This window comes from Pterocles gutturalis, unplaced genomic scaffold (genome assembly GCF_000699245.1).
Source record: "Pterocles gutturalis isolate BGI_N339 unplaced genomic scaffold, ASM69924v1 scaffold30031, whole genome shotgun sequence".
NCBI lineage: Eukaryota > Metazoa > Chordata > Aves > Pterocliformes > Pteroclidae > Pterocles > Pterocles gutturalis.
Window position 1 is genome coordinate 33,261 of NW_010106444.1, and position 26,453 is coordinate 59,713.

Sequence of the window (26,453 nt, forward strand, 5' to 3'; positions counted from 1 at the left end):
CCAAAGGCAGAGGGGAAGCTTATGGCTTGTTTGTAAGAAATCTCTCAGGGAAAGTTCCCTGTGATTTAGCAGTTGTTGCTGGATATATGATGCAAGGTTGTTCTGGTCTCAAAGCAGATTAAAGCCTTTGGACAGATTTGCTCCATTCTCATGAAGTTTTATTATATACAATGAATGGAAACAGACTTGGAGGATTAATTTACAATATATTTCCAGCAGTGCTTGTTGCTTATTACACTGGAATCATTCAGAGCCAAAACAGTTATTTTTTTTTCCTTGTAGTGAGATAATGGAAAGATGTTATTTTTATTTTATTTTATTTAAGCTTTAGCTTAGATATTACTGCACTCCTGTTGAGGTTTTGTTCGGAGACTCTCAGGGGCATAACTGATGAGAAAGGTAATGACTGCGGCATAGTGCTGTTGCTAGGAAGGGTGAAATGCTATAGAGCTGTTCTGGCTTTCATCTAGTGATGTGGAGAGGACCACGGGCTGTGCTGCATCATGGTAACTCCTCAAATGGTCTGACCCTCAGATAAACCCAAGCAAAAGTGACCGCGATTGTTCTTCTTGCCCCTCTTTCCTGCAGTATATTTGTCTTTCAAGCAGCACCTACTCCTTGACGGCTTGAGGAACTTATCGGGCATCTGCAGAGAGCAAAAATTCAGCCTCTCATCCTGTACTTACCATCCATTAGCTAGCTGGCTGCACATAAAAGTTTTTTGGCCCCTCACTTCCACCCTGTTTGTTTAACCCTTTGCTCAGGTGCTTGGGGAGCCTTTTGCTCTCCCAGGCACATCAACATCTCCCTGTGAATTCACACAGTCACGGGGGGATCTGTGCCCTCATTCAGGGAACTGTTTTCTCACTGACAACAAAATTAGTGCAACCTTGATGGTCTTTCCCTGTTCTGTGTGACACTGTGGAAGCATCATATAATCTAACAGATACAGGACTTAAAAGTGATATAAACACACTGTAGGAATATCTGTTCATCACAACATTTACCAATTATTAAACATTTCCAGCAGACCAAAAAAACAGGTGCAGGAAGTCCAAGAGGAGTTTTGTACCTATGGAAAAAGTAGAAACCTAAAGCATTTTCATGCACGCCCCTTCTCCACAGGCATTCTGTACCTTTTGGAGTGAAAAGGGAGGGCTGGGAGTAGTATGTGCAATATGTGAGATCTTTTCAATAGGTAAAGAAGACTCTGTCCTGCATCTGGGGCTTTCTCATCCAAGCCCCACACTACGGTCACTTAAATGCTTGGGTATTGTGTACTGCATGGCTTGATTGGTTTATCTCACTTGAAAAAGTATGTTTCTTTCTCTTTATAGGCCACAGACAAAGAACAGGAGTTTGCTGCTGCGAGTGCAAAACAGCTGGAATACCAGCAACTAGAGGACGACAAGCTCTCCCAAAAATCATCATCTAGCAAACTTTCCAAATCTCCTCTAAAGATTGTCAAGAAACCGAAAAATATGCAGTGCAAAGTGACACTCCTGGATGGATCAGAATATGCATGTGAAGTAGAGGTATATTGCTTTTTGTCTTCTTTTTTTCAGCCTGTCTGGAGGAAAAATAGTTGAAATTAGATTCCTAATTTAAGCAAAAGAATGAATGGCCTGATATTTTGCCAATGCCAAGCACAGAGATGCTTCCATTGTTTTCTCTGGAAGTTGAAGATGCACAGATTTGAGCTGGGTGGGGGATTGCGAGCAGTCCCTGGAACAGCCAGAGACTTTGGATTAATTTTCTGTTAGCATGTGCCACAACAGAATGCAGAAAATGAATTATATGTAGCCAAGCCCATAATCAGAGAAGGATTTGATCCTATAGGGCTTCTCTTTTCCTTGGTACTCTGCTGAGACTAACATTGAGTCACCATCCAAACAGTAATTCTGACCATGATGAGATTAGTGGGGCCGTGAGAGACACCCAGGGGAGGCAGGGGAAGTATCAGGAGCAAATAGCAATGAGAGTGGGGAGTTTTTTGTGCTTCTCCACGATATCTGTGTCTGAGCATTACTAGCAGAAAGTTGCTGGAAGTTTTCTGTAAGGAAACTTGCCTTCCTTGCTGAGACTTTGCCAGGAGCCTAATTCTGGGAGGGGTGGTCTTTGCTACACTGTCACTTAGGAATGTGTCTGTGCCTGTGAGCAGACCCATGCTAAGAGGGTGCCTTGCCTTCAACTCCAGAAGGCCACAGAGGAGCAGAGCATGAGTGAATTCAGCATCTTGTAGTAGGCATGAGCAAATTCAGCATCTCAAAGTACACCCAGTTCTCCATTCACCCTTTCCAGCCATGTCACAGAGGTGGTCTTTGGGCAGTGGACCAGCCTGTCCTGAGCCTGCTTTAGGTCAGGATGCCACAGGCAGTGGCTGGGAGAGGAAGGATGTGTGCTGGAGGGCTTGGCAAAGCCACCCCTCCTTCGGGCAACCACAGGGCGCGGCAGAGAAGAAAAGCCACCTGGGGAGGACAGGAGAGTATAAAGGTAGAGATGGGATATTCTGCATGGGGGAACCAGCAGGAACACGAAGAGGGAGAGAGGTCAGAGGAAAGGAGTATCTGACTAGGAGACAGATCCTGATGTCTTCACAGGCACATTGTGCTCGGCCCTTGCATCCTCCAGCCACTCTAGTTTTAAGAGCTTTGGAGACCAGCAGGTGAGGAAGAACTTTATGATTTTTATTTAACGGTGGCTTTACCATTTGGGCCAAAATTTTCTATGCTAACATAGGAGCTGTGTTTTTATTACTCTTCTAGCAACTTAGCAGTCATGCTGTCAAGTATCTTTTAGTTTTACTGACCAAGTCCTATGTTTTTTCCTTCAGACTAGCAAGGCCTATCTGGACATGTACTTTTGCTGCTGGTGGGGACTACGCAGACCAATATGATCAAACTGTAGCCATTTATTATGCCTCAATTACACACTTTTATACAGAACTCATGCAGATTTGGCAATTACTAATTGGATACAATGATTTTAAAATCCTAAAAACAAAGTTACTATTGGCTAACTTTGGTCCTGGGAACGGGACCCTTAACATTACCTAATCCTGCTGATTATTTACCTTCAGTCCTTCTTATCTCACGCACATTCTGTACAATTGCTTTCTTTCTCATCCCTTGCAGGTGTTATTTTCTCCTGTAGTAGAAATCAACTACATGAGGACCTTCTTCTAAAAAAGGTTCTGACAAACATGAGTATTTTTCTCCTAAGAAGATTCTTACAAACATAAGTATTTTTCTTCTAAGAAGGTTTCCCACATACTTTGTGACTATTAAATTGTAATTTCTTGACCTGTGGTCCCAGTTTTGTCTGTCAAGAATAGCGTGTGAGTCCTTAAGCTGGAAGGATGACTAATACTGGTTTTGATGGAAAGAGTCAAAGTTGTTTCAGCTTTTGCCATTTGATTGTAAAATGTGACTCAATCAAGCGAAATTTACCGAATAGGATTTCTATGGAAATCTTGTCTAGCAGGCTGAGCTTTGTGAGAATATAAGATGGCGCAGAAGGGGAGATCTGTTATGTTAGGTGTCCACTTATGCAAAAAAAATGCTGTGAATAATACTTTCTTTTAGGAAGTTTCACTTTTTCACTGAACTTGGACTCTGTTGGAGTTGAAGTGCCAGAATGCTAGTGTATAGAAACTGTCATGTTTTCTTGCTTGTCAGATTTCTCTGCTTTGCAAGTTCTGAATAGCTCTTAAATAATTTTCAATGTAAATTTTTTATTCATTTTTTCTACTTACTAAAAATATTTTGAAGTTGTATTGACTGTCATCAATAATCGCTTCAATCTGCTTCTAAGATGGTTAGATTTCCTAGGCAGAATGTGATATTGATGGGAATAGAGGTCCTAAAAGCGTGAATCCTCAAATGACAAAGCTGTGAGGCTATGATGATGAGCAGACTGCTGGGTGCATTGAAGCAGAAGTTAGTTAGGAGGCACAAGTCTTTCAGTGAACAGGTTAGAAGGCACAGATATTTCAGGGAACAAGTGCAGCTGTGACACATGCATTTACATACCTTAAGTGGATGATACAGATTTTGCATCCTTCCTGGGTGGTATTGTCAGTGTATTGTGTGCACTGAGGATGCAGCTGCAGGTACCTGTCTGGCAAAGCCCACTCCAGCCTGTGGGGACACTTGGTAGATCCCCAGGGGAATTCACTTTCCATGTGCATAAAGTTCAGCTACAGCAAAAGGGTGCTGTGTCCAGTCAAGAGAAATGATGTGACTTTCACTGTGTTTTTTCTTCCAGGCAGAAAAAGTATGTACAAAGGGAGTTAGTAGGGCAGGGAGACTGAGGGTCTATCTCAGGAGACCATGTAGGAGGCTGAAAGAGAAGTTCTCCTACAGTAATTTTGGGTAATAACAAATTCCTGTTTCACAGAAACTCAGTGCTGCAGCATGAGAAATAATCTGTCACATTTCAGAAAAACACTATCATATTTTAAGGAGCCTCTACGAGTGAACTTACTGTATCCTTTTAAACTAAAAAAAAAAAAATATGCTTTTATATATAGATAGGTATATATAAAAGTATATTGAAAGAGCTGAAAAATTAGTCAGTAAATTCCCCAAGATTAATACCTTAAAACAAAGGGGGAAGCATGGATGACACATGCCAATCTAATATTTAATATTGCCATTCTATGTGTTTTACCCACTTAACTGCATCTTTTGGTGTGGATGGTTGCCCAGGGTGGGGATGTGACAATCAGTGGATGTGAGTCATAAGCGTCATCCTGTGTTGTCACCTCCTGTCTTCCAGCTCAGTCTGTGTGTCATGCTTCTACCCACGTAAGGCTACAAGCAATGTAATCTAGAAACTTAGAAACCTGATTTTAAGCTAGAATAATAGCTCTGCCAGTGAATCTTGGTTTGGACGTTGGCCAGATATTTATCCCTCCAGATTTGCATTCCCTAATCTGGAAGCTGGGAATCAATTACTCTATGGAGTCCTTTACAAATTATAAGTGCTTTTATGTATGTTAAATATTAATATAATTTAAAGGTGCTTATTGCTCTCAAGTAGAGCGGAACCTACAGCTTATCAATTATGTGTTCATCCAGTTAATGACCTGACAGCCAAAATTGCAGGTACTCACAGATTGAGATGCTTCTGAGGCAGGTTTGGTTAATCCAGTATCCCCTTGGTGTCCTTTGCTTCAGAAGCCCCTCTTACTTGTTCCATATTTAATGCTGAGCATCTTCACTGCCTTCTGCTGAATCTTTCAGTCTCTCTCATGTCCAGTACTTTGCATTTGGTGACACCAGGAGTTTTTCATATTGTATGAGCTGTATCTACAAGGGAAAATGTAGTGGAGGTAACTTCAAAGCTGAGGTTAACAGCGGTTCATCTAATGTGGTATCTATTTGGTGAAAGGATCTTAAGCAAATGCCAGCTAAAAGCTTTCTCCTGAGGGCCCACAGCCTTACTGCCTGTATTGTGTCTATCTTGACCCAGAAAGTCTTTAATGCAATAAGACATTACAAGCCCAAACCAAGTTAAGTAGGTAACCCAGCCTGTTCGTTCATCTTTCTCCAAGGCCATAAACCAGAAGCTTTAGCATCTGTACCTGCACTGACACTCTCATTTGGGAGCCTACAGATGGTAGTGACAGGCTTATTTAAGAGGGGTGCTCCCTTTCAGAGGTGGGATGATGCTTTGCCTGTCCAGGGACAGCTGTTAGCTTTTGGAGCAGAAGTGTTTGCTGTACGCTGACAGTGTCCCTGATATTCCACCAAATTAAAAACAGCTGCAGGGTCACTACATGGTTCTCCCATGTCAGGAAGAAGCTGGAGCTTTCTAACAGGCGCTCAGTCATAGGAGGCAATGTTGCCTGCTCAGAGGGATGTTGAGTGGTGGTTTCCACTGAGATGTCCACACCTGCTGGAAGTGATTCTCCCCAGGCTCTTCATTGCACTCTCCCTGCCAGCATCAGGATCACAAATGCTCTTTTTCAGAAACAGCCAAGTACACAGCTGGGGCCAAAACTGCACTGCAAAGAGGTGCTGGAGGCTTCTCTGTTAGGGAAGCTAGGCTTATTATACTTTGCATTTCTTGGTTTGAAGAACCAAAGATAAAGCAGGATCCAAGACTGCAAATTGATTTCAGATAACCTTAAAAAAGACAATGAACACACTAGTTCAGGTTTTTCCTAAGATAGCAGAAAACAAGGAGAAATAACTTACTTCTAGGTTCTTTCCACTTTAAGTAGGGGTTTTGAAGTGCTATAGTACGACTCTATTTCTAGGATTTATTTCCCTCTTCTTCCCTCCCTGCTCAATTTTCTGTTATCTAGACTACTGCATTTTAATTAAACGATGCAAGTGGAACCCACTGTCATCCTCTCCCTGACATGCAGCCTAACTTGAAGTGTCTTCCTAAAACAGGTTGGAATTTGCCTTCATCCTTTCAGCTCTAAACATATACATGTTATTAATCGCAAAGTGAGATCAGAAAGCTATAACATAATCTGTCTAAATAAACAGAAAAATAATTAGATTTTATTTTCAAAGGCTCAGCTTTCCGATCGTGTTGGTAATTTATACTCTTTCTTCATTCCTCTACCACTCAGACTTTCTTATCGTGCAGGAGACCAGTAGATGAAAACAAATGTTTCTATGGCAGCTTGGCTGTGGCGTCTCTGCAGCCCTACATCAAACAGTGAGTTCCCGTAGGGTTCAGATAGGCTGCAGTGCACATGGGAAGCCGACATCTCACAAAGCATTACTGCTATCCCCTCTTCTTAGTGGGTGGAGGTCAGCTGAGGAAGGGTAGGAGGGGACTGGTAAAAATACACTGTGTTTGGGGTTTTTTTTCCTCCATTTTTCTCAGTCATGCCGCCACTGGGACCTGGGCAATAGCTGGGTGTCTGTCCCGTGCTGTAGCCGCTGCTGCATCTTTGTGATGAACTTCCTCCCTGATGGAGACCCCGTTTTCTTGATGGGTTTCCCCACATCCTCGGGTGACTTCAGAGTAGCATACTTGAGTTGAAATGATGAGCAGTTTTATTCCCATACATTTGAAACCAGGGTTTATAACACAGAGGCAGGCTGGAGTGAACATATCCCTTTCTGCCTTATGCAAGTATGTGCAGAAGCTCCTTTTTGGAGACAAAATGGACATGAAATAAATGGATTCTCTAATGGGATGGAGTATTGCACTTTGCATGAATTTTTCTTTTTCCTTTTAAAAAGTGAAAGTACACGGGCGCTTCCTTAAAAAAATAAGTAGTTGAAGATAGGTGTAGGACAGGCTTGAAGAATAGAGAACAAGCAGACTTATTTCTGCTCTGCCACCACTGCCATAAGTGAAAGAGCAGTGGCTGACTTCGGTGCTGCATGTGTTTCTTTTCCTGGCTTGCAAGACTACCTCTGGAGGAAAAGCCCTGCTGTGTTTCTGTAGGGCAGTGCGGGGACGCGTGGCCCCATTGTCCCCCTCCCATCACAGCGTCAGAGCTAACCCTTCCCCAAGCTGTCAGCATGGACCTGCATGCTGCTTTTGCACAGGGAGATTAATAACATTGAATTTCTCATCCGTTTTGAGGTAGGCTTTAAGGTCAGGAAGGAAACCTCTGTAATAAGATGCATTCTGCTTTCTGAAGTATACAGTTTCAGTTACCCCCTGCACATTTTAATTGTTTAATGAATTCCACACAGTCTCTTGCAAATGGCTTTACATGTGAAACTGATTACTGAATGCAAGAGGGAATTTTTTTAATAAGTCTTTTCCTTTTGACCTACTCATTGCTTACATTTCAGTTAATTTAATATTAAGAGCTTTGTTTTAGATTTTTTTTCCTTCCCTAGGATGTGTTTCAGTAGATGTGACTGAGTTGAGGTACATCATCGTTGTTACACAAAATACTTTCTGTCCCCAGGCTCACTAATTGGGGCTGACTTAAATTAGCCAGGGGATTCAGTTAAGGTCTATGTTACCTGGCACATGTCAGTAGGAGTCTGAGTGTTGCCTGAGTATGTTCCAGTTGAATAGAATTAACACAACTCTTCTGGCTCACTTTTTCTGAATACTGTAGGCAGCTTTTTATGAGTTAAAATACTTGTCAATTCAAGAAGCATAATGGTCTGGAAATCAATACTGATGTTGTTCAGTTCATAATAATCAACCGTGAGGCTGAGCAGAAAAAGGTTTTTGCTTCAATTTGGTAAAAGAAACAAGCAAAAATATGATTGAGCTACTTTTTAATGATGATTACTATTATTATTATTATTTTACTGAAGCTGAAGAAATCTAAATCAAAAAAGTCAGTTCAGGTTGAGCCAAGCCTTTTGGAAATGCCACAAGGAGGAGGGAGAATGCTGGTGTGGCACTTGGGAGCTGGAACATCTCCTCCTTGCCAGGAGAGGCTCAGCTCCCTCAGTATCCCCACAGCTCCTCACGGCTGGGAACATCTGGGTTGTGTGGTATTCAGGGAAAAGGTCTCATGTAACCTTGGTAGGAAAACCCACCTAAGTGATTAGCCAGCTGGGGTCTCTTGTATTTATTTCCTCCAGTTAACCTGCAAGTATTTTACAGCAACTGAAGGAGAACCAAGAATTAAAACCAAGTCACTCCTTCAGATGTCATATCAAGTAAACAGCAGGTTGGGCTTTAAATGCCACCTTTTGGCACAGCAGAGGACATGGTCACAATCAAAGTAAATGCCAAAAGTTTAAAATAACAAAACCCAAAACATTTGTATGTGTCCTCTCCACATCTATTTTCTGCATCTAGTCCTCTTATCTCTTGCCTTTCATTAATAGTTTCTGAAAATTATTTGGGCAGTGAAGTGATGGGTTTAGCAGACAAAAATCTTCATTTTGATACTTTGGAGGCACCAGCTGTTTTTCATAATGGTGAAAACTATTGAGAGGGGTCGACCTACATTGACAAATAGTTTCAGCTGCCCTGAAAGTGAATTTTCTAGGGAATAAATGATTAGCTGAAAACTTCCTAGTGAAATGTTGCCTCCGGTTGTCTCCCCTTGGTGTACCAGTTGGATACAAGCCAGGCAACAGGAGATTGTTCTCCATCTGGTGAAGTTTTTAAAAATTTTTTGTTCATGCTCACTCAAACCCAGGTACTGAAAGGTTCATTCCTGATTAATCTGTTTGCAAGAACCAAGGAGAAGATGATCTTTTACCTGTTATTTACCCCAGACAGATAGAGGTCTGTTGGCTCCAGGTGTCCTGTCCTTGTCACCATCCTTGCTCATGGCCTCACCAGGGTGAGACTGCATCAGTCCCTCCACATTTGTCTTCTCCAGTGTCATTGCCTAGGGTGGTCTTTGCCCCAGAGAGCTTGCTGCTTCTTACTGGGGTGCCTGGTGCAGCCCACACCCAACCTCCCCATGAGTTTTGAAGCGCTGCTGGAATATAAATCACAAATAGCGGATGAAGGGCTTTGTTTACCCTTTTCCCTTCCCCAAACAGATGGTCAGATTTTAAAGCCTCCTGCTATTTCTGGACAATGTGTCCATTCCCCCATCTACCCCATGCCATCTTCCCAGAGAAGTTGCTGATTTTCTTGCTGCCTGGTCACACTTCTGCCAAGCCTCCCTGTGTTTTTTCATGTGTCCTGCCCTGTTTCAGTGTCACTTGAGTGCCTGTTACCTGTTCCAGCTCCCAACCGAGCCATCCAAATTAATTTCCAACTCTGTTGCTAATTGTTCCCATTTTGTAGATGCTGTCCCCATGTTAACACTTAAGAGTTGCTGTTTCCAGACCAAAACTTAAGTAAATGTTCACTTTATTATTGTCTCCTCAAAACATTATCAGTCATATAAAATCCTAACACATCGTATGGGTGATTTCTTCCCAGCTGAGCTCCACACAGGGTTAGCTGGGCTGCTTTTATGTTTTCTTATCCCTGTCTGTTGATACAATGAACAGAATAGCAGGGAGGACACTGGGTGGTGAGGAAATACCTTCTTGTAAAGCAAAGCTTTGGTAGGCAGCGGGGTCTGTCTTTCATGTTTTATCTTGCTCTGGCAGAAATTATTTTGATCTAAAGTGGATAAAGCTTGGATGTAGCTTGAGAATAGGCTGTGTTATTTTTCTTGACAACCCCAGCATTGATGGTGTGATACTGTCTAATGTAACCCAAATCTAAAAGCCTGAGCATCGTGCTGCCTCTCCTGCTTCAAGAGGATCTTTCTGTGCTGTGGTTTCTGTGTGATGTGTTTGTTTTTTTCATTCCAGCCTGGCAATGTAGGTCAGGGAGAGCTCTGTGGCTTTTAAACTCATATGGCAAGATTACTCTGTAAATCGGACTATGTTGACAGGAGAGCTTTTTTTCATCTGAAAATTAACAAAATGTTTATGATTGTTTTTTGCTGATATATGCCAGTAACTATTTCTGATACAGGTAGCGGCTGGTTCCCCTTGCTGTGCTAGGTGCTTGGCTTGTGCATGGTTGGCAGTTAATGCAGGAGAGATGAGTGTTTGCTGAGGTCATCCCAGTATAGGTAGAATAAGAAAAATATTTATATTTATAGCCCCCACTGGAAGGCTTCAACTGCTGTATTGAATTCCAAGAGACCCGCTTGAGTTGCTGCAGAGCATCTTGCAGGAGGCGACAGGGCAATCAGGAGGCATTAAGCCCAATGGATCAGCTGCATGTCCACTTAAATTCCAAGCCCAAACAATCTGTATTCTCAAGGAGGCTGAGCAAGGGGAGTGCTTTCTCTGTTGAAAAGCCTCCAAAATCATGGAATACAGTTTATTATTTTATGTCAGGATTTAGCAAATGTGTGAGACTAATCAATGTGTTGAGAGTTGAACTGCTGTTTGAGAAATAGTGTCCCCTGTTTTTTTTTTTCCTTTATTGGAGAATAAAGCTTGTAAACTGTTACCAGATCTCAATTTTTGCAGTATGAATTCTGTTGATGCACTTGGGGTGCCCAAGCATTTGATAATCATCACATTTGATAGGTATTTCCGTAGCTGTTGTGTACATGCAGCCATGGCTGTTATGCTTCCACGTATGAAGACATGCTCTGGAGTATTTATTATTTCTCAGGTGCCTCCTTTCGATGCTCTGCATTGCCATGAACAAAGTGCCTGCTTCATTCCTAAGCATGCAAACTGTGTAGCGCATATGTCGGTACGCTTAGAGCTCATACGATTCCAGTGCTGGTGTGATCTCTGCTGCTGATGTAGAAAGCAAAAACCCTAATTTGGTTTGATGCCAGAATCGGGACTAGGTCACCAATCTTCTTACTGGGATTTAGCAGTCCGCAGGGTTTTTTTAGATTAGTGCTGGCTTTTTAGGATTGCAAGCTCAAACGGCGTTAAAGAAGGTTACCCCCGATAAAAAGTATGTCATGTTATACAATGTCTTTGACACTTGCTGCAGGTATGTAACTGTAGCATGGACAGTATTACATATTTATCTAAATGCTTGTGCTAAATACTTAGGAGATGGGTGTCAGAAAAAGGTTATTTTCAGGAATTTCAGTCACAATAAATATCAAGAAGCTTAAATTACGGTATTGCCATGATGGGGGAAAAAAAAATTATCACTTATCACTGTATGTCAAAATACCTTCTAGTCTACTGTAAGTTTTCTTATGTGGCGTTCATTTATATGTGCAGAGCAGTATGGGATAGAGTTCTAAATTAAAAAGCAGAGATAGGCAAAATACTACTGCAGTTTTTATTTCAAACTATTAGAATATATTAGTCACCTACTGGGTTGTATATGCACATTCACACATAAAAAGGTTAATAAAGAAGTAGAACATTTGTAAAGCTTGTATTGGCATGCAGCTTTCAGGAAAGCATTTCCTTATATGAAATGTATTCACATTGAAAAAAAAAATTCTTTTTAACACAGCTTTTATTCAACTATATCTTTCTGAAATTGCCTAGTTCTTAGTTCTCCCCACGTTTGGCTAAATTCTTCATTCAGCAGATTGTATTTGGAATTCTGACCTGGGACATTTCCAAATGCAGTTTACCGTTGAAATACGTAAAAGATTAAATGTTACTTCTTTAGAGAACCAAAAAATGAATGTGTTTTGCTTTGAACCTTTTCTTTTCATTGCCTGTAATTTTTTTACCACCTGAAAGACTGGCAGAAAGGTCTCTTTCAGTATCTCAAACACATGCTGGTGAACTGCATAAAAACTGGATGAGATTATTGTGTCCATCCAAGGGATATGTGTGCCCTCATAAATGTTCATTTGTAGTACCCTGCATATGCCAAACCCAAGGTTTTTCCTTAAGAAACTTAAAATATTTGGAGTAAAAAGACCAGATGAGTTAATTTATTTTATCTTTTAGCTTTTCTCTGTTTGTCTGCATGGGAGAGGGGAGTAAGCTATTTGTTGTTTGCTTTGTCACTTTGTCTATTTTACCACTGTGTTTGGTGTACAACGTTGTACCAGTAATTTCAGCAAAGCTTTTGTTCAGTAGCAGAAGTGACTTTTTGAAAAATGTTTGGTGTAATGCCTAGAACGTAGCTCTCAACGCACTGAACTTTCAGATGAACTAGATGTTGATGATTCTGCAACTGCTAGTGCCATTTGCAGCAAGCACAGCCGAGTACGCAGGGGCCCAAATTCCAGTAGCTAAATCATGTTAGGCTTTTAAAAGCTCTCGTCCTGCAAGTTATCCATGTTGTCTGTAAGATGTACTTCAGTAAACCAGAGGAAAACTTGCTGATTTTCTTCCCGATGACACTCCAGAAAAGGTTCTTCATCCTGTTCTTCTTCCTGGATGCTCCTGACTTAGCTGCTTGCTGGGGACTTCAGCTGAGTAGATTTTAAGAAATTCAGGGTTTCTTTTCTGTCAGCTTTCTCTTTCATCTTCTTTTACCTGTGGAGTGAAACTGTGGAGAAGTGTAAAACAACACAAAAGTAAATCCTCTGAAAATGCAAAATACAAAAGTGTAGAAGTGAAATGAAGTTAAACTTCTTTGGAATGACTTCTTCCATTTATCTTTTATCTTCCTTAGGTAAAATAAACCTTCTGCTATTCTTTTTCATCTTCTCATCAAGATTTGTTCAAAAAACACATTCCCCTTATTTGGAAATTTTCTGTCCTGAAGTGCAATGATTAGCTTCTAGAATTGCTCAGTTCAGCCCTTTGTATCTTGACCAGCTCAAACTCTTTCGAAAAAAAAATATGTGAAATGTCATAGTATGTAGCTTTTTTTTCATTTGCAGATGAAAATCTGGTCCTTTCCAGAATGACTGTGTGAGTTTAGGAGCTCTGATTGACTCTCCATAGATGGAGAAGCTCTATGATGTGGTCACCAGCTCCTCTGCATTTGGAACCACACTGAACATTCATTTATAAATTTGTATGTGTATGCATGTACTATGTGCATTAAATGATGCACATATTTGCCTATGCATATTAAATTATATTTGTGACATTCAGATACCTCCCGCAGAAGTGGAGTTCTGAGTTCAAAACTGATTTTGGAAGTTTGTGTACACTTGATTGCTTTCACTTGCAAGTAGTGACTATTTGAGCAAGTAATGTTTTGTTGTTTTTTTTTTTTTTTCTGCGATTGGGCATTTTTTAGTGTAAGCTGGGTAACTCATGAGGGAAGACACTTGCAAATAGTGACTATTTGAGCAAGTAATGTTTTGGTTTTTTTTTTTTTTTCTGCGATTGGGCATATTTTAGTGTAAGCTGGGTAACTCATGAGGGAAGAATGAGAAAGTGTGTTGTCAGGAGGCTGGAATTTCAGCAACTTGGAGACTCAGCTGGGGGAATTTGTGGGAAGAGAGTGCTCACTGGGGCGAGTATAAAGTAAGCCTGACAACCAGCTAATCATTTACACTTGTTTGTGTTGCAAGAGTAATTGTAGCAGCTGCAACATGGGAAGGGAGAAACTTCCCCATGTGTATGCTAGTTATTTGTTGCCGTGTGTATTTTAACTTTTCTGTGTGTTTTCCTTGTATTTGCACAGAGGAGACCAAGATGTGGCCTGTGGAGTGTAGAAACCAAAGTGTTGACCAACCTTGCAAAATGCAATTTAAAACTGAAACAGTAAAATGAAATCAAATCAGTGATCTGGGCACAATTGGAATATTTTTCATCATGCACATTGCAAATGAAAAAATAGCTAATACTTCCCCACTAGAAAGAACAGGGGAAAAGCAAGAGGTTAGTACAGCCACATGCCAAAATACATTACAGCATGCAAGGCTAGAGCCAGCCCACACATTTATACAGTGCATTGTTAAGATCCACTGCAAAGTGCAAATGCTAATTAGGAATGTGAACCAGATAACCTCAACATCAGTTGGAAGTCCAATTATTCCTACCGGGATTGCATGATACTAATCTGTTCGTCCTTCTTCCAGCAATCCTGCCCAACTAGAGTTGTTACAGTAATTGTACAGAGTTTAACACTAGGCTGGTGCTAGTGTTGCGTTGTTTGCTGGGAGCTTGACAGCTTTTCCAAGGAAAATGGCGATGTCGTGTCTGCATAAGTGTTTGCACAGAAAGATACGTGCAGACTCTTTCCATTTAAAATCCAGGTCCACAGCTGCAATACTTGTTCGTCTTGCTGTGCTCCTTGACTGAGCAGAAAGGGGAGCAAACCGTTTCAGTTCATTGGGGTGCCCTGGCCTTGCAGTTACTGTGCACTGGAGGTGATGGGTATTGGGGGCAAAAAATGAATCCCGTTATTGTTGTTTGGCTGTGGGATTCTTTTTATCTTTGGGTTTTCTCTTGCCTGTAAAATTCAGTCTGAATGAGACTGCTTTCACACAGGAGGGGCATACCTGTGTGCTGCAGGCAGCTTCCTCCCCCAGCCCTGGCTCAGCGTTTTGCATCCACATGAGACTGCAGCATCCGATGTAAAAATAGAACCACTCCAAAATGCGACACTTTGGAGGCTGCAATAGCTTTCATTTCTAGTAAGCTGAGAGGGCTGTTTTCTGCCCTTTAACTCCTCATCCTAGTTCCCTGTCAGTGAGAGGAAGGTAATCTGCTCGTAAGTAAAAATAGAGTGTGCGAGTAGCCTGACACTCTACACTTTTATCAGGTACACAATGTTTAACCCCTTAGCACTTGCAGAGTTGCACGGGGAGCCCAGTATCACAGCTGCACTGGTTGGGAGGGACTGGAGAGGCCCCCAGTTTGAGCAGGGTGATGGCTGGTGCTGGATCAGGACGTCTGTGGCATTGCCTGGCCGATGCTTTGAAACCCCTGAGAACAGGGGCTTCTTGGCCTTGCTGAGATACCAGTCCCAGCACAGCATTGCCCCTCCAGGGAGAAATTTGTCAGAGAGAGGGTTGGTCTGGAAGAAGCCCACGAGGTGACAGGTCCTCAGCACAGACCCCTCTCCACTGGAATAAAGCTAGGAAAGGTGGCCGATCCAGGAGGTTGGAGGTTACCCAGCAAGCAAAGGTATATTGCTCAGGGGGAGGGTGTATCAGAAGAGAGGCTCAGGCTGTGTCACTAAGGTGGGTACCAAAATGCCCTGCAGACAGTTGCAAATGGTCACATTTCAGGGGCAGGGCAGGACTGCCAAACCAGGACCCACAGGAGCTTGAAGGACATGTTTCTGAGACATGGTACTTCCCAGCGTGGAGGAGCCAAGCCTGTGCTCTTGCAAAGAAGCAAAATTTGCCTCTTGGAAGTGGAAGTTCTGGTTCCTGATAAATTTTCCTCTGACACAACTAGCTTCCAGTCTGGGAAGCACAATCCAGCGCATAACATTTGAAATCTTCCTGATCTCTTCCCTATATCTCACTAAATAGCAAAGAGTGTTCCTGAGGCCTTATTAGCGCCTGCATGATAATGAAGTTGGTCTCATATCTTTGTATAAGTCGTTGGTTGCTCATTTCCCGTATAATTTTCCTCATTGGTTATCACGCTAAAGTAATGTACGGTTTTGGTAGCTTGATTGCTGTGATACAGGGTTTATTATTATCTGAGGGTCCTGATGAACAACAAGGTGAACAAGAGTTAACAGTGCTCCCTGGCAGCAAAGAAGGCCAGGGGCAGCCTGGGCCACATTAGAAGGTGATCCTTCCCTTCTACTCAGACACTCCTGCAGCACTGGGGCCACTTCTGGGCTTCTCAGTGCAAGAGAGAGATGGACATACCGGAGAGAGCCCAACAAAGGCCCACAAGGATGAGGAAGGGACTGGAGCATCTCTCCTATGAGGTAAAGCTGAGATAGCTGGGACTGCTCAGCCTGTAGAAGAGCAGGCTCAGGGGGATCTTATAAATGTGTACCAATACCTGATGGGATGAGTAAAGAAAACAGAGCCAGATTGTGCTCAGTGGTACCCAGTGCCAGGACAAGAGGCACTGTGTTCAATGTGAAATACAGGAAATTCCATTTAAATGTAAGGAAAAAAAACCCAAACATTTTTACTATGAATGTACTCAAATGCTGGCACAGGTTGCCCACAGAAGCCGTGGAGTCTCCATCCTTGGAGATATTCAAAACCCAAGTGGACATGGTCCTGAGCAACCTGCTGTAGGCGGCCCTGCTTGAGCAGGGGAATTGGACTAGGCAGTCTCCAGAGGTGCTCATCAACCTCAGCCAATCTGTGGTTCTGTGATTATATGAATGCACAATACATATTTTGCGACTGAAGTATCAATGTATCTATAACAAAGGCTTGCATTTTTTCACTTCAGTAATATTCATTTATCATAAGTATATTACAGCTTACAGGCTTAATCATAATAAAGGAAAACTTTGTAATTATTTTTCTGCATTAAGAAATACCAGACATTGTACCCAAATGTTCGTTAGTGAGAATAATTGACTTTGTAATAATCTTGTTATCCACCCAGAGCTAGGATGGAAGTACTTAATTTTTTAGCTACTCACTCTCAGTGATGTACAACATGTTATCTTGGCCTGGTGGTCTTGTAAGGGGATGGAGGTGGAAAGGAGGGTTATGGGCTGAAGAAACCAATGTGGAGGGGCGTGGACTGTTTCTGGGGAAGCCGCTTAGGGGATGGGAGAGTCTTTTGTGGCCTTCAGCCTCCCGAGGCGGGAGACGCTGGGCTCCAAAACCAGGGGAGAAGCTGGCGAGAAGAGAGGCAGCTTCTCCTCTCCCTTGCGTGTGGGAACTGCTGGCGGGTGCAGGCTTGCCAAGTTTGCTGCTGCTGGCTCCTTGCACTGGGAGCTCGACCAGGAGGCTGTTTATTCTTGTTCCAGCTTCGAGCGAGAGCCCTGGCCTTTATGGAGCTGCAGGAAGCAGGCTGTGAAAAGCATAAAGTTTTTGCTTCCAAACTTTTGTACTCATTTATACCGTTCAGTCTATGTTTTGCATTCTTTCTGGTTTTTTCGTTTCTCAAAGTTTAAGTGTCTCTTTTTCCTCATATGCACATTTCATTTCATCCCATTCATGCCTGAAAAATATCTAAGAATATTTCTGGAGGAGACTCTTGCATTTTTACCTTTCAGAAAAACTCTTAATTTACATGGCCAGTATTTTCTAGCATGAAGTCTAATACTTTTTTTTTAATCCATATTTTTTGGACTGATGAAAATTGCTTGGCATTTGTGGCATTAACTTGTGATCCACAGTAACTAGCAGACTGTCAGTCTTTCACTGCCTTACACCTTTCACCTAAAACGGTGGAAAGCAAAGCTTTAGTGTGAGCTGAGGAGCTATATGAATTTGTCACTCAACCTTTCTCTCCTCCTCTTTCTATTCACTCCTTGCCAAAGCAATGATACTCGTGCCTTGTCTGCCACGCTTATTTGGGCACACAGTAAAATAAAAGCAATTAGCAAAAGCACAGGAGGTCTGTTCAGTTGCTTTAATTGTATGTTCCTAACTAAAAGTCTTTATTTCCCATGGATTAATGCAGTAGCCTGCCCTCCCTGTGTTTTTGTGCAATATTGTTTAAGAAAGAGCGTGAGCATGCTAATGCTGCTTGGGTACGAAGCAGCAGTGCTGCCTATATGCAGATACACAGGGTTTTGGAGAGCATCAGTGGTGCTTACATTCTCAGGCAGCTCCTACTCCTCGGATGACAGGAGCCCTCTAAATCCTGATCCCATGGGTCAGCTCTGACCTGGGAAGAAGCACTCAGGGGCAGCAATGGGGCTGCAACATGAGGCTCATCTGTCTGGACTCAAACAGGGTGTTTCTGTGGAGAGTGAGAAGGAAAGTGGTCCTGGTAAGGATTCCCCTCCAACCATCACCACTTCACACCTGGTGTCTGGTGAAGAGAGGACCCCGTCTGGGAAGGGCTGTCAGTTACATGTGGTATTTCTGACATCCTCCTGCAGCACTCACAGGGCTTTTCTGTATCCTGAAGCAGCAGAGGCTGAGTAAAACTTGGGAATCTTCATCCAGGAGGAGAATGATACATTTTTTTTTTGTCATGGACAAAAATTGAGCTATGCAAGTTCTGACAGGTTTGCCATTCTTATTCTCACTTGCTGGCAATGTGTAGCCGGACAAGAAATCCTGATCATTGGGGTGTGGTTTTTTTTTGGTTGGTTGTTTTTTATTACAGCGGAGCCCCACACAATTGCTTCCTGCAATTCCCTGTTAAAGCACCATACCTTGCAGCTGCTAGCTACTATTTCTCAAAGCTGACATCTGTGTAGCTGCATGGATTGGCTACATTAAACAGTTCCTGTATTGGCCTTGTGTGACTTTTAAAATTAAGAGAACATTGAAATGTCACAATTCAAATACATGTAAATGGTACAATGGTACAGACATAGCGTTTCTAAAAGCAGATATCCTATAGAACGAACCTGCTTATTTCTGTCCATTCAGTGTAACCACCTGGTTTGTTATCATGCAGAAAAGCCAGAAATTTGACAAAATACAGCATTGCTTGCTTATAGCAGAAGCACGACTGTTTTGGCTTGAAGCCTCTGTCTTGGTTCCTCTCTGCACACCAGTAGTCAAATCTTCTTTATCTGCCTGATGATCTCCATGGGGCATCAAGTATAAAACCGCTAACCTCTTATTATCCACATCCAAGTTTGGGGTATGCAGAATAAACTAAACATTTGTTTGAAATGATAAAGGAGCTGGGGTATGTTCATGCTTCCTACTACAGAGTGGAAAGCATGTGAAAAGCAGAACAAGGCCCTAGAGCTGTTTGCTCAAATGATGCTGGAAGCCACAGTAAATGAAGTTACAGCACTACAGCTTGAAATGCACTTCTGTGCCTGGCTTTTTTTCTCAGCATGAGAACACTTCTTTTAGGCTCTATCAGCCACACTTTTCAGTTTCCCCATCGATAAAAATGTAGGGGATATTTCCCTGCTTCCTTGGTAATATACCATCAGAGCCCTAGCAGAAATACCAAATTTAACATAAATGAGGTTATGCTGCACAACTCCCTCCATCATCTCTCGTAATGTTTTCACAGCATGTTAGCACCAACCCTCAATTTTTATTTTTTTTTCTTTTCTCTTGGCTTGCTTACCACTTCTAAAATAGTTTGAGGCCAGCGCTGGGCTCCACGGGTTTGTTGGCGTAGCTGTGTCAGCTTGGATTGTGAAACATCCACCCCCTGGCCAAGGCTGCTGGGCTGGCAGCGTGGTCAGGGCTCAGCTCGGTCGGCAGAGGTGCCTAAATTCAGAGGCAGCGGTTCTCTCATCTTTTGTGTCAGCCTGCTGTGCTGTGTTTGAAGCAAGTAGCGTATTTCCAGTCTGCTTTAAGTCACTTGTATGCTACAGATAGAGAAAATGCGGCACTGACACCAACTAAAATATTTATATATGTGTGTGTTTGATATGAAGTGAGGAGATTTTCCTTTAGCTGAGTTGCACTTAGGGAAGCAAGCAGTGATGAAACAGTAGCCTAAATAATTTTTAATAGTTTATCTTAATGCTTATTGAAGTTGGCACATGTAGCTTTGTAAAGAGGATGTTTCTGTCTGCATTTGGTTTTTTGGGGATATTTCTCAATGTCACACGTAACGCTGAGAACTCAGATGACCTGAATTTTTACCATCCAATATGAGAGATACTACAAAGCTTCTGCTAAGGGCTCTGGCTGTTGACAGTGAGAGATCTTCTCATCTAATGTGTCAGCAGTAAAGAAGGTTAGTGGGACGCTGGAAAGCTGCTTTCTTACCCAGTGAGATGCTAGGCTCTTTTAGTGATTTCAGTAGGTGATGTTATCACATTTCCCTGTATATTAGACAAAAAAAGGATCCTGGAACTGGTTGGCATTGTTACTAAAGCAAGAAGTATCTCCACGTTTATTTTTTTTCCCTCCAGTGGATCACGTCCAAATCACAGGTCTAGTAGTCCACAATCAGAAATATTTTGTACCATTGTTGTTACTTTTGCACACAAAGAATGCTCCTGTTACCTGAGATTTGACCTTGGCATGAATTTGAAGTTGCCATTTCTGAGAGACAGAAGAGGTCTTCTAACTGAAACTTGAAACATGAAACGTATTGACTTATTTTTAACTCCGTATGAAGACCTGGACTTTTATGCAAGGCAGATTTGCCCCATTCAGCAGATTCTTTTTAAGCTCCAGGTCAATAGGTTTGAAAGATGGATGAGTTGAATTGAACCATTTTGGGGTTAGGATTAAACAGAAAAAGTGTTATTTTAATGCTTATATTGCATTATTTTGCAAACATGCTTTTTTTTTCTCTGTTCATTTCCCACAGAAACGTTCCAGAGGTCAAGTGCTATTTGACAAAGTGTGTGAGCATCTGAACCTTTTGGAAAAAGACTATTTTGGGCTAACATACAGAGATACAGAAAACCAGAAGGTAATCCACAAAACTGCGGTTGGCCTTTGGCATGTGGACATCAGAGCTCCCCGAGACACCCTCCATACAGTTGCAAACAGTCCAGAAGTTGTTTTTATCTTCCTTTCCAAGTTCCATAGACATAGCTTGAGCTTTTTTTTTTTTTTTCTGTAACTCTACTTATTGAGAACATCCCCTCTGTTTCACTGGATTCCTCTGTGTTGGCTATTTACGACATGAAAGAAGTTAATCATGTAGCTGGTTCTCCTTCTAGTATGATTTATTTCATTACTGCCATAGGTGAAAGTCAGATTTATGTTCATAGATACACTGCTAAACTTATAATATTAAAATACAGCTTAATGATACTATGGTAGCAATACAGATAGGCAGCAAGTTGATTGACTGTTCCTGCTACCTGCTGAGATAAAGTAAGGCTTTAAGTCATGACTTGCTTTATCTGAGTGTTATTGTTGATTTGGCTAAAGACATAAGTCTTCAGAAGCAGTTGGCAGCAATAGTGAATCACATTCTGCTTGTCTGCATCTCAGCTTCGGTATTAAATAAGCTGTGTATTACCAGAATCCAAGATGATCTAATGTGCAGGTGATATATATATTGTTTTGGACATGTTATGACAAAAGGAGAGTATCAAAGGATAATTTAAAATGTGCTGTGTGGTTTTAGCATTTTAAGATAAATATTTTGAAAGAAACCAGTAACAAAACTTCTTAGCAGTATGTGCTGTAGCCCAGCAGAGCTCACCAAGTGAAGGTATTTTATGTGTTGTGTGGCCTGAAAGGTCTTCCCCAAGGAAGCTGGAGCTGTTACTGCTTCTTCAGCTGTTTATATCTTGTGAGAACAACAGTTTTGTTTTCTAGGCTTCTCTTTGTTTCAGTTATATATGATACAAAATAAATTAGTTCTTTTTCTTCTCTTTTTCCCTTTCTTTGTAGACTTCTAAATATAAGGATTTTGTTTTTGATCCAGAAAATCACTTAAGCAGACTCTTGGTCCATGTCAGTGCAAGATGACACTTTACCATGTGCTTAGTTTTGAGTTGTGGTAAAAGTTAGACAGATGTTTAAGTCCATTTCCAGATAGGTGTGCTTTCCTTGTATTGCAAAGAGTATAATATATTTAACAGGTGGTTTATAAGTACTAAACATTTCTAGATCACCAGTTACTTTACAGAGCTAAACCACTAAAAGAATACTGCCTGCCACCACATTTATTGATCAATAACATGCATATTTTTAATATCAAAGTACTTAGCAATTCACCTCCATTCTCTGTCAGTAACTCACAGCCAGACAATATATGTGCCCACATCACATGTCACCTTTGAAAACAGAAATCTTGATGCATCTTTAATTTCTTGGTGCATAGTGTGCTTTTGTGCTCCACAATAGCTGGAGCTCTTCAGGCTCGATTTTGCACCACAGACCAGGTTTGGACAGCTGCAAACTGGTTGTTTTTGTTGGGAGATGATTGTTGTGTTCTGCTTGTTTGATATTTCTTTAGTATTTTTTTTTCTCTGATAGATTTGTTTATCTTTCTTTGGAGAAAGTGGAACTTTCCTAGGGGAAGCGAACTGTTTGTTCTGGGCTTTGTGATGCATTTTAAATATTAATTTGATTCTGTTAGAGGACAAGACAGAGGCAGCCTTAAGAGACCCCAAGCTGCTGTGCACCTTCTCTGAGGGAATTCCGTCTGTTCCTTGGCGGCCATGGAGTAGTAACATATCACAGTGATAATTCCCCCCCTCCTTAGCAGGAGTTTTGCGTAGTCACTGGTCTCTGCACAGCATGAATGAGGGCAGCCCCAGTGCCGCGGTTCTGCCATGGTTTCACCACGCAGTCCCTCTGCCTCCAGGGAGCCCCTCTGGGTTGCAAATGGGGTAGTAACCAATGCCACACTTGCTTATCCTTCTCAGCCCTTCCAGGATTAGAGCAAAAAAAAAACCAATCAAACAACAACAACAACAAAAAAAACCCCTTCTTAAGGAGCTTGTAGAAATTTAATTTTCCCAGAAGATACTCTGGAAAAAGGTTTCTGTGGATTTCTTTTACTAATTTTTTTATTTTTTATTTCAATCCATTCAGCCTCTCAGTGCCTGGGAAGGTTAATAAAAATCCTGCTTCTACCCCAGACCACATCTTGAAAGTTACTGTTATCCCTGCCTACTGCTGCTCCAAGGAGAAAGGGGTGGCAGACTTTCATATGTTCTAGCTTTAACTCATAGCACTGTTGTAAAAATAATGTTTATTGTGCTTTCTGAATCAAATTGAAAAAAGGAAACATTTTCTTTGCAGAATTGGTTGGACCCTGCCAAGGAAATCAAGAAGCAGATCCGAAGTAAGTGTGAGACACAAAAAAATGTGTCCCTCCAAACTGCTATCGGTGTTTGCAAAGGCATTGGACCCCTGTGGTGCCGAGTAGGGGTGGGAGAGGCAGCGGGGTTCATGTCGAGGGCACTGCGTGCCCCTCACTGCCCAGCCCCCTGATCCTCTGGGCTTGTTCCTAAACCACTCAGGTTTAGGGCACCTCGCTGCTCTTGGGTCAAAGGGCCCATCCCACCAGGCTGCCCCCAGCTCCGGGGGCTCAGCAGCCCACTCTCCCCAGCCCCACACCCCAGCCTATTTCGCGTTCTTCTTTTGCATCCTGTCCCGAGTTCCTGGCACAGGAATTACCTGCCTGTTTTAGGTATTTTAGTCCATAATGAGTGCAGGCCGTTACAGAGGCTCCTAACATGCAAACTTGCGTTGCTGAAAACAACTTGACATTTGCAGAGATGCAAAAAAACTGAAGTTTGACATTAAGCAACGTAACCTTGAGGACTAGGCCATGTATATAAATTATTTCTTTGCGTTACTGATATTTATATCATATCCAGGAACGCTGCTTGTGCCCCATACTGAAATACTTCACTGGTACAAGGATAGCGCTCTGTCTAAATATCTTTCCTTCCTGCATTTCAAAAGCTTGAACTTTGCTCCTAAAATGGCCATTCAATTCACAGAGAGCTAGTCAATTTTCTGCTTCACATGAATATTTTAAAAAGCTTGGTTGTTAAATTTAGCCGTCTGCTGCGTTAGAAATTCAAAAACCTTTCAAAGGAAGACCGTGTCAAGGCTGCCAGGCTCAAAATTTGACCTGCTTTTTTTTTCCCTTTCACGTTTTAAAATTGATCAAATGTTTGTGTGGGTGACTTTTTTTTTTTGCAGGAAAACCTCAGTAGTTTTTTTCTTTGCATGTTTTGTAAGTCATCTCCTATAGCAGTTGTGCTTTCACAAGCAAATACATCTGGTAGTTCACATTTGTTGGGTCAGGCCTGGCAGATGAATCATTTCCCTCTCCAAGATTCAAAGGGTTAATTTACACTGTCTGGAAAACTTCCTCACTTAATATGTCCAACCACATCTTTTCCACCAGTAGTATTTTAATTGAAATCAAGTGATCTGCAATAGAAAGGAAAATCTGCCTTTTTTAAAATCTCTTGAGAATATGAGTCTGGAGAGGAAGGTGCTGTAGACCTCAGTGAGTCAGGTTACACTGATGGTCAATGCAAGTAAAGCGGCTCAGCTCCAACCGCTGATTTGAAATGCATTAATATGTGCCCAAGCCATGAGACAGACAATGAAAGGTTGTGACAGCAAGGGATTAACGGGTGCAGAAGAGTCTTGTCCTGGACTTGACATGGAGGACAGTTGTATTTGTAGAAGATGACAGCGATAATTTGCTTGCTCTGTACAATTCACCCTAGAAGTTTGGAACAGGGCAACAGTGGAAAAGTAGAGCTTTTACACCTTACACTTTCCATGAATGGCTAAAAAAATAATATATATAAGCATATATATAAAAAAATCCTGCTAAATGCTGATTGAGTTGTGCAAAATTCAGATATCTTTGATTCCACTGCAGACCCCAGGGATTTCATCCCAGTGGTTGAGAAATTAGGCTGTTGCCATGTGTGTGTACCCTGGTTTGCACCGCGTTAGTTACAACCTGCTAACTTGCGCAGTTATCTTTTCTTTAAACCCCTGTAAGTGAGAGGAGAAGGCCTTTTACTCTGGTATCTTAACTGGCCATGCTCCCAAGCGGTATATGATAGCTTGATTGGCTGTGTGTGTGCCAGAGGCACAGATTTTCAGGCCGTGGCCCCTTCTCTCCATCGTGGGCCCTTCTCTCCATCGTGGGCCCAGGCATCACCCACAGGCTGTGCTCCCACCTCAGGGCCGGTCTGCTGCCTGGTGGGACCGTACTCCATCCTCATTTCTGACCAAATGTTCCTTCCACTGGCATTTGTGGCACAAGAGAGTAGAAAAGTTTCTAAAATGAAGGAGCCCAAAGGTGTCATCAAGAGCCAAACTCCTGACAGTAAATGTCGAAGTCTTCTCACACATTGAGCCTCTTTTCTTGGGTGCACAGATGACCAAAGGGGATGGGGCTTTGCATGGGATGAAATTTACTTCTTGTCTCTAAATAAATACTCCCAAACACCCCGTTAGGACAACCATACAGTATTTCCAGGCAAGTGGACATTCACTCTGTCCAGCATATGAGCTTTTTTAGCAGAGAGCATACCAGATACACCTTCAAACCCCATGCTCTTTAGGGGTACACCTACGCAGAAGGTGCCCCTGCGTTTCAGGTCATGGGAAAGCCCTAACCCTGCAGGGATTGTAAGGAAGAGTCCTGTCTTTCACAGTGTTCACGAGCACTTTCAAATTACACAGCCAATATGGGACTTTTCAGGAGAGAATTTCATTTATTTGTGGTTAGATTTGTAATTTCAGATCAGTGTGTTTCAGAAAACAGAAGTGCCATTACTTTGACTTTGGTTTCTTGACTACAGAAATACTGTAATTTATGTGATAGAAGTATGTATAAGAGGTAGATCCCACAATAGAGGCCTTGGTGAAAAGTCCTGTTCCTGGAAATCCATTGTGTTGCTTGTTAGCACACTGTGGTTTGGGGGTTTGTTACTGCTTTTTATTTGCATTTGGGACATGCACTGGTATAACCTGTCCCATTTTTCAGAACAGCTTTTATATTTACACACCATGTTCAAGTCTTTCTTTATATTTAGTCTTGTTATTCTTTCTTTACAACATTTGAAGCTAATGCTCCAAAAAAAATTTCACAAACTGTGGTGACACATATCAGTTTCCATCCCATGGGTCACCTGAAACTGAAATAACTAAATAAGAATTCCCTAGTGTTATGTACTGTTTTTCAGTTGTGCTCTCTGTGTTTGTCCTTGCAGTTTTGTCTGCAGAATAATTAATGTTGCTGTAGACAGGAACTATGTGCTGAGGCAGCACTCTGAGAGGATGCTCTGAGCTGGTTTGGGCAGCCAGACCTCGACTCATCACCCTGCTCCACAGCCCATTCGTACTCTGGCTTGTGGTATTTTCACTGCCTCTGTGTTTTGGGTTAGTGGTTTTTAAATCTTGTATAGGCTGTGTTTTCAGAAGGCTAATTCCAGTAAACAGTTTTTGGACTGAGAGGTTTTTTAGCATTGGTAATAAATTACTGCTCCCTTAGGGTCCTGGCCTCGGTGGAAATTTACGAAGTAAGAAAAGAGCTGTAAAGTCAGATCTAGTACTGTAACTGTGAGAGGGAAAAGTAGTATTGTCAGAATGATGTATGGGGAAAAGATTCTATATCCTGTTCTTATGAATTGCTTGGCTAGGGTATTTTTAAGTCTGCTGGTAATTGAACAGCATGAGCATCTCTGTTTGCACTTACAGCATACTT

At 41.9% G+C, this 26,453-nt stretch overlaps 1 protein-coding gene across 1 annotated transcript in view; it reads left to right on the forward strand.

The window, feature by feature from the left end:
* Positions 1-26,453, forward strand: part of LOC104472209 (band 4.1-like protein 3) — a 43,206-nt gene that overhangs the window by 4,224 nt on the left and 12,529 nt on the right. Inside the window, exons 2-4 of the mRNA XM_010087788.1 lie at positions 1,338-1,535; positions 20,607-20,711; positions 23,006-23,048. Coding sequence (XP_010086090.1) covers positions 1,338-1,535; positions 20,607-20,711; positions 23,006-23,048 — 346 coding nt within the window. The remainder of the gene's footprint in view (positions 1-1,337; positions 1,536-20,606; positions 20,712-23,005; positions 23,049-26,453) is intronic.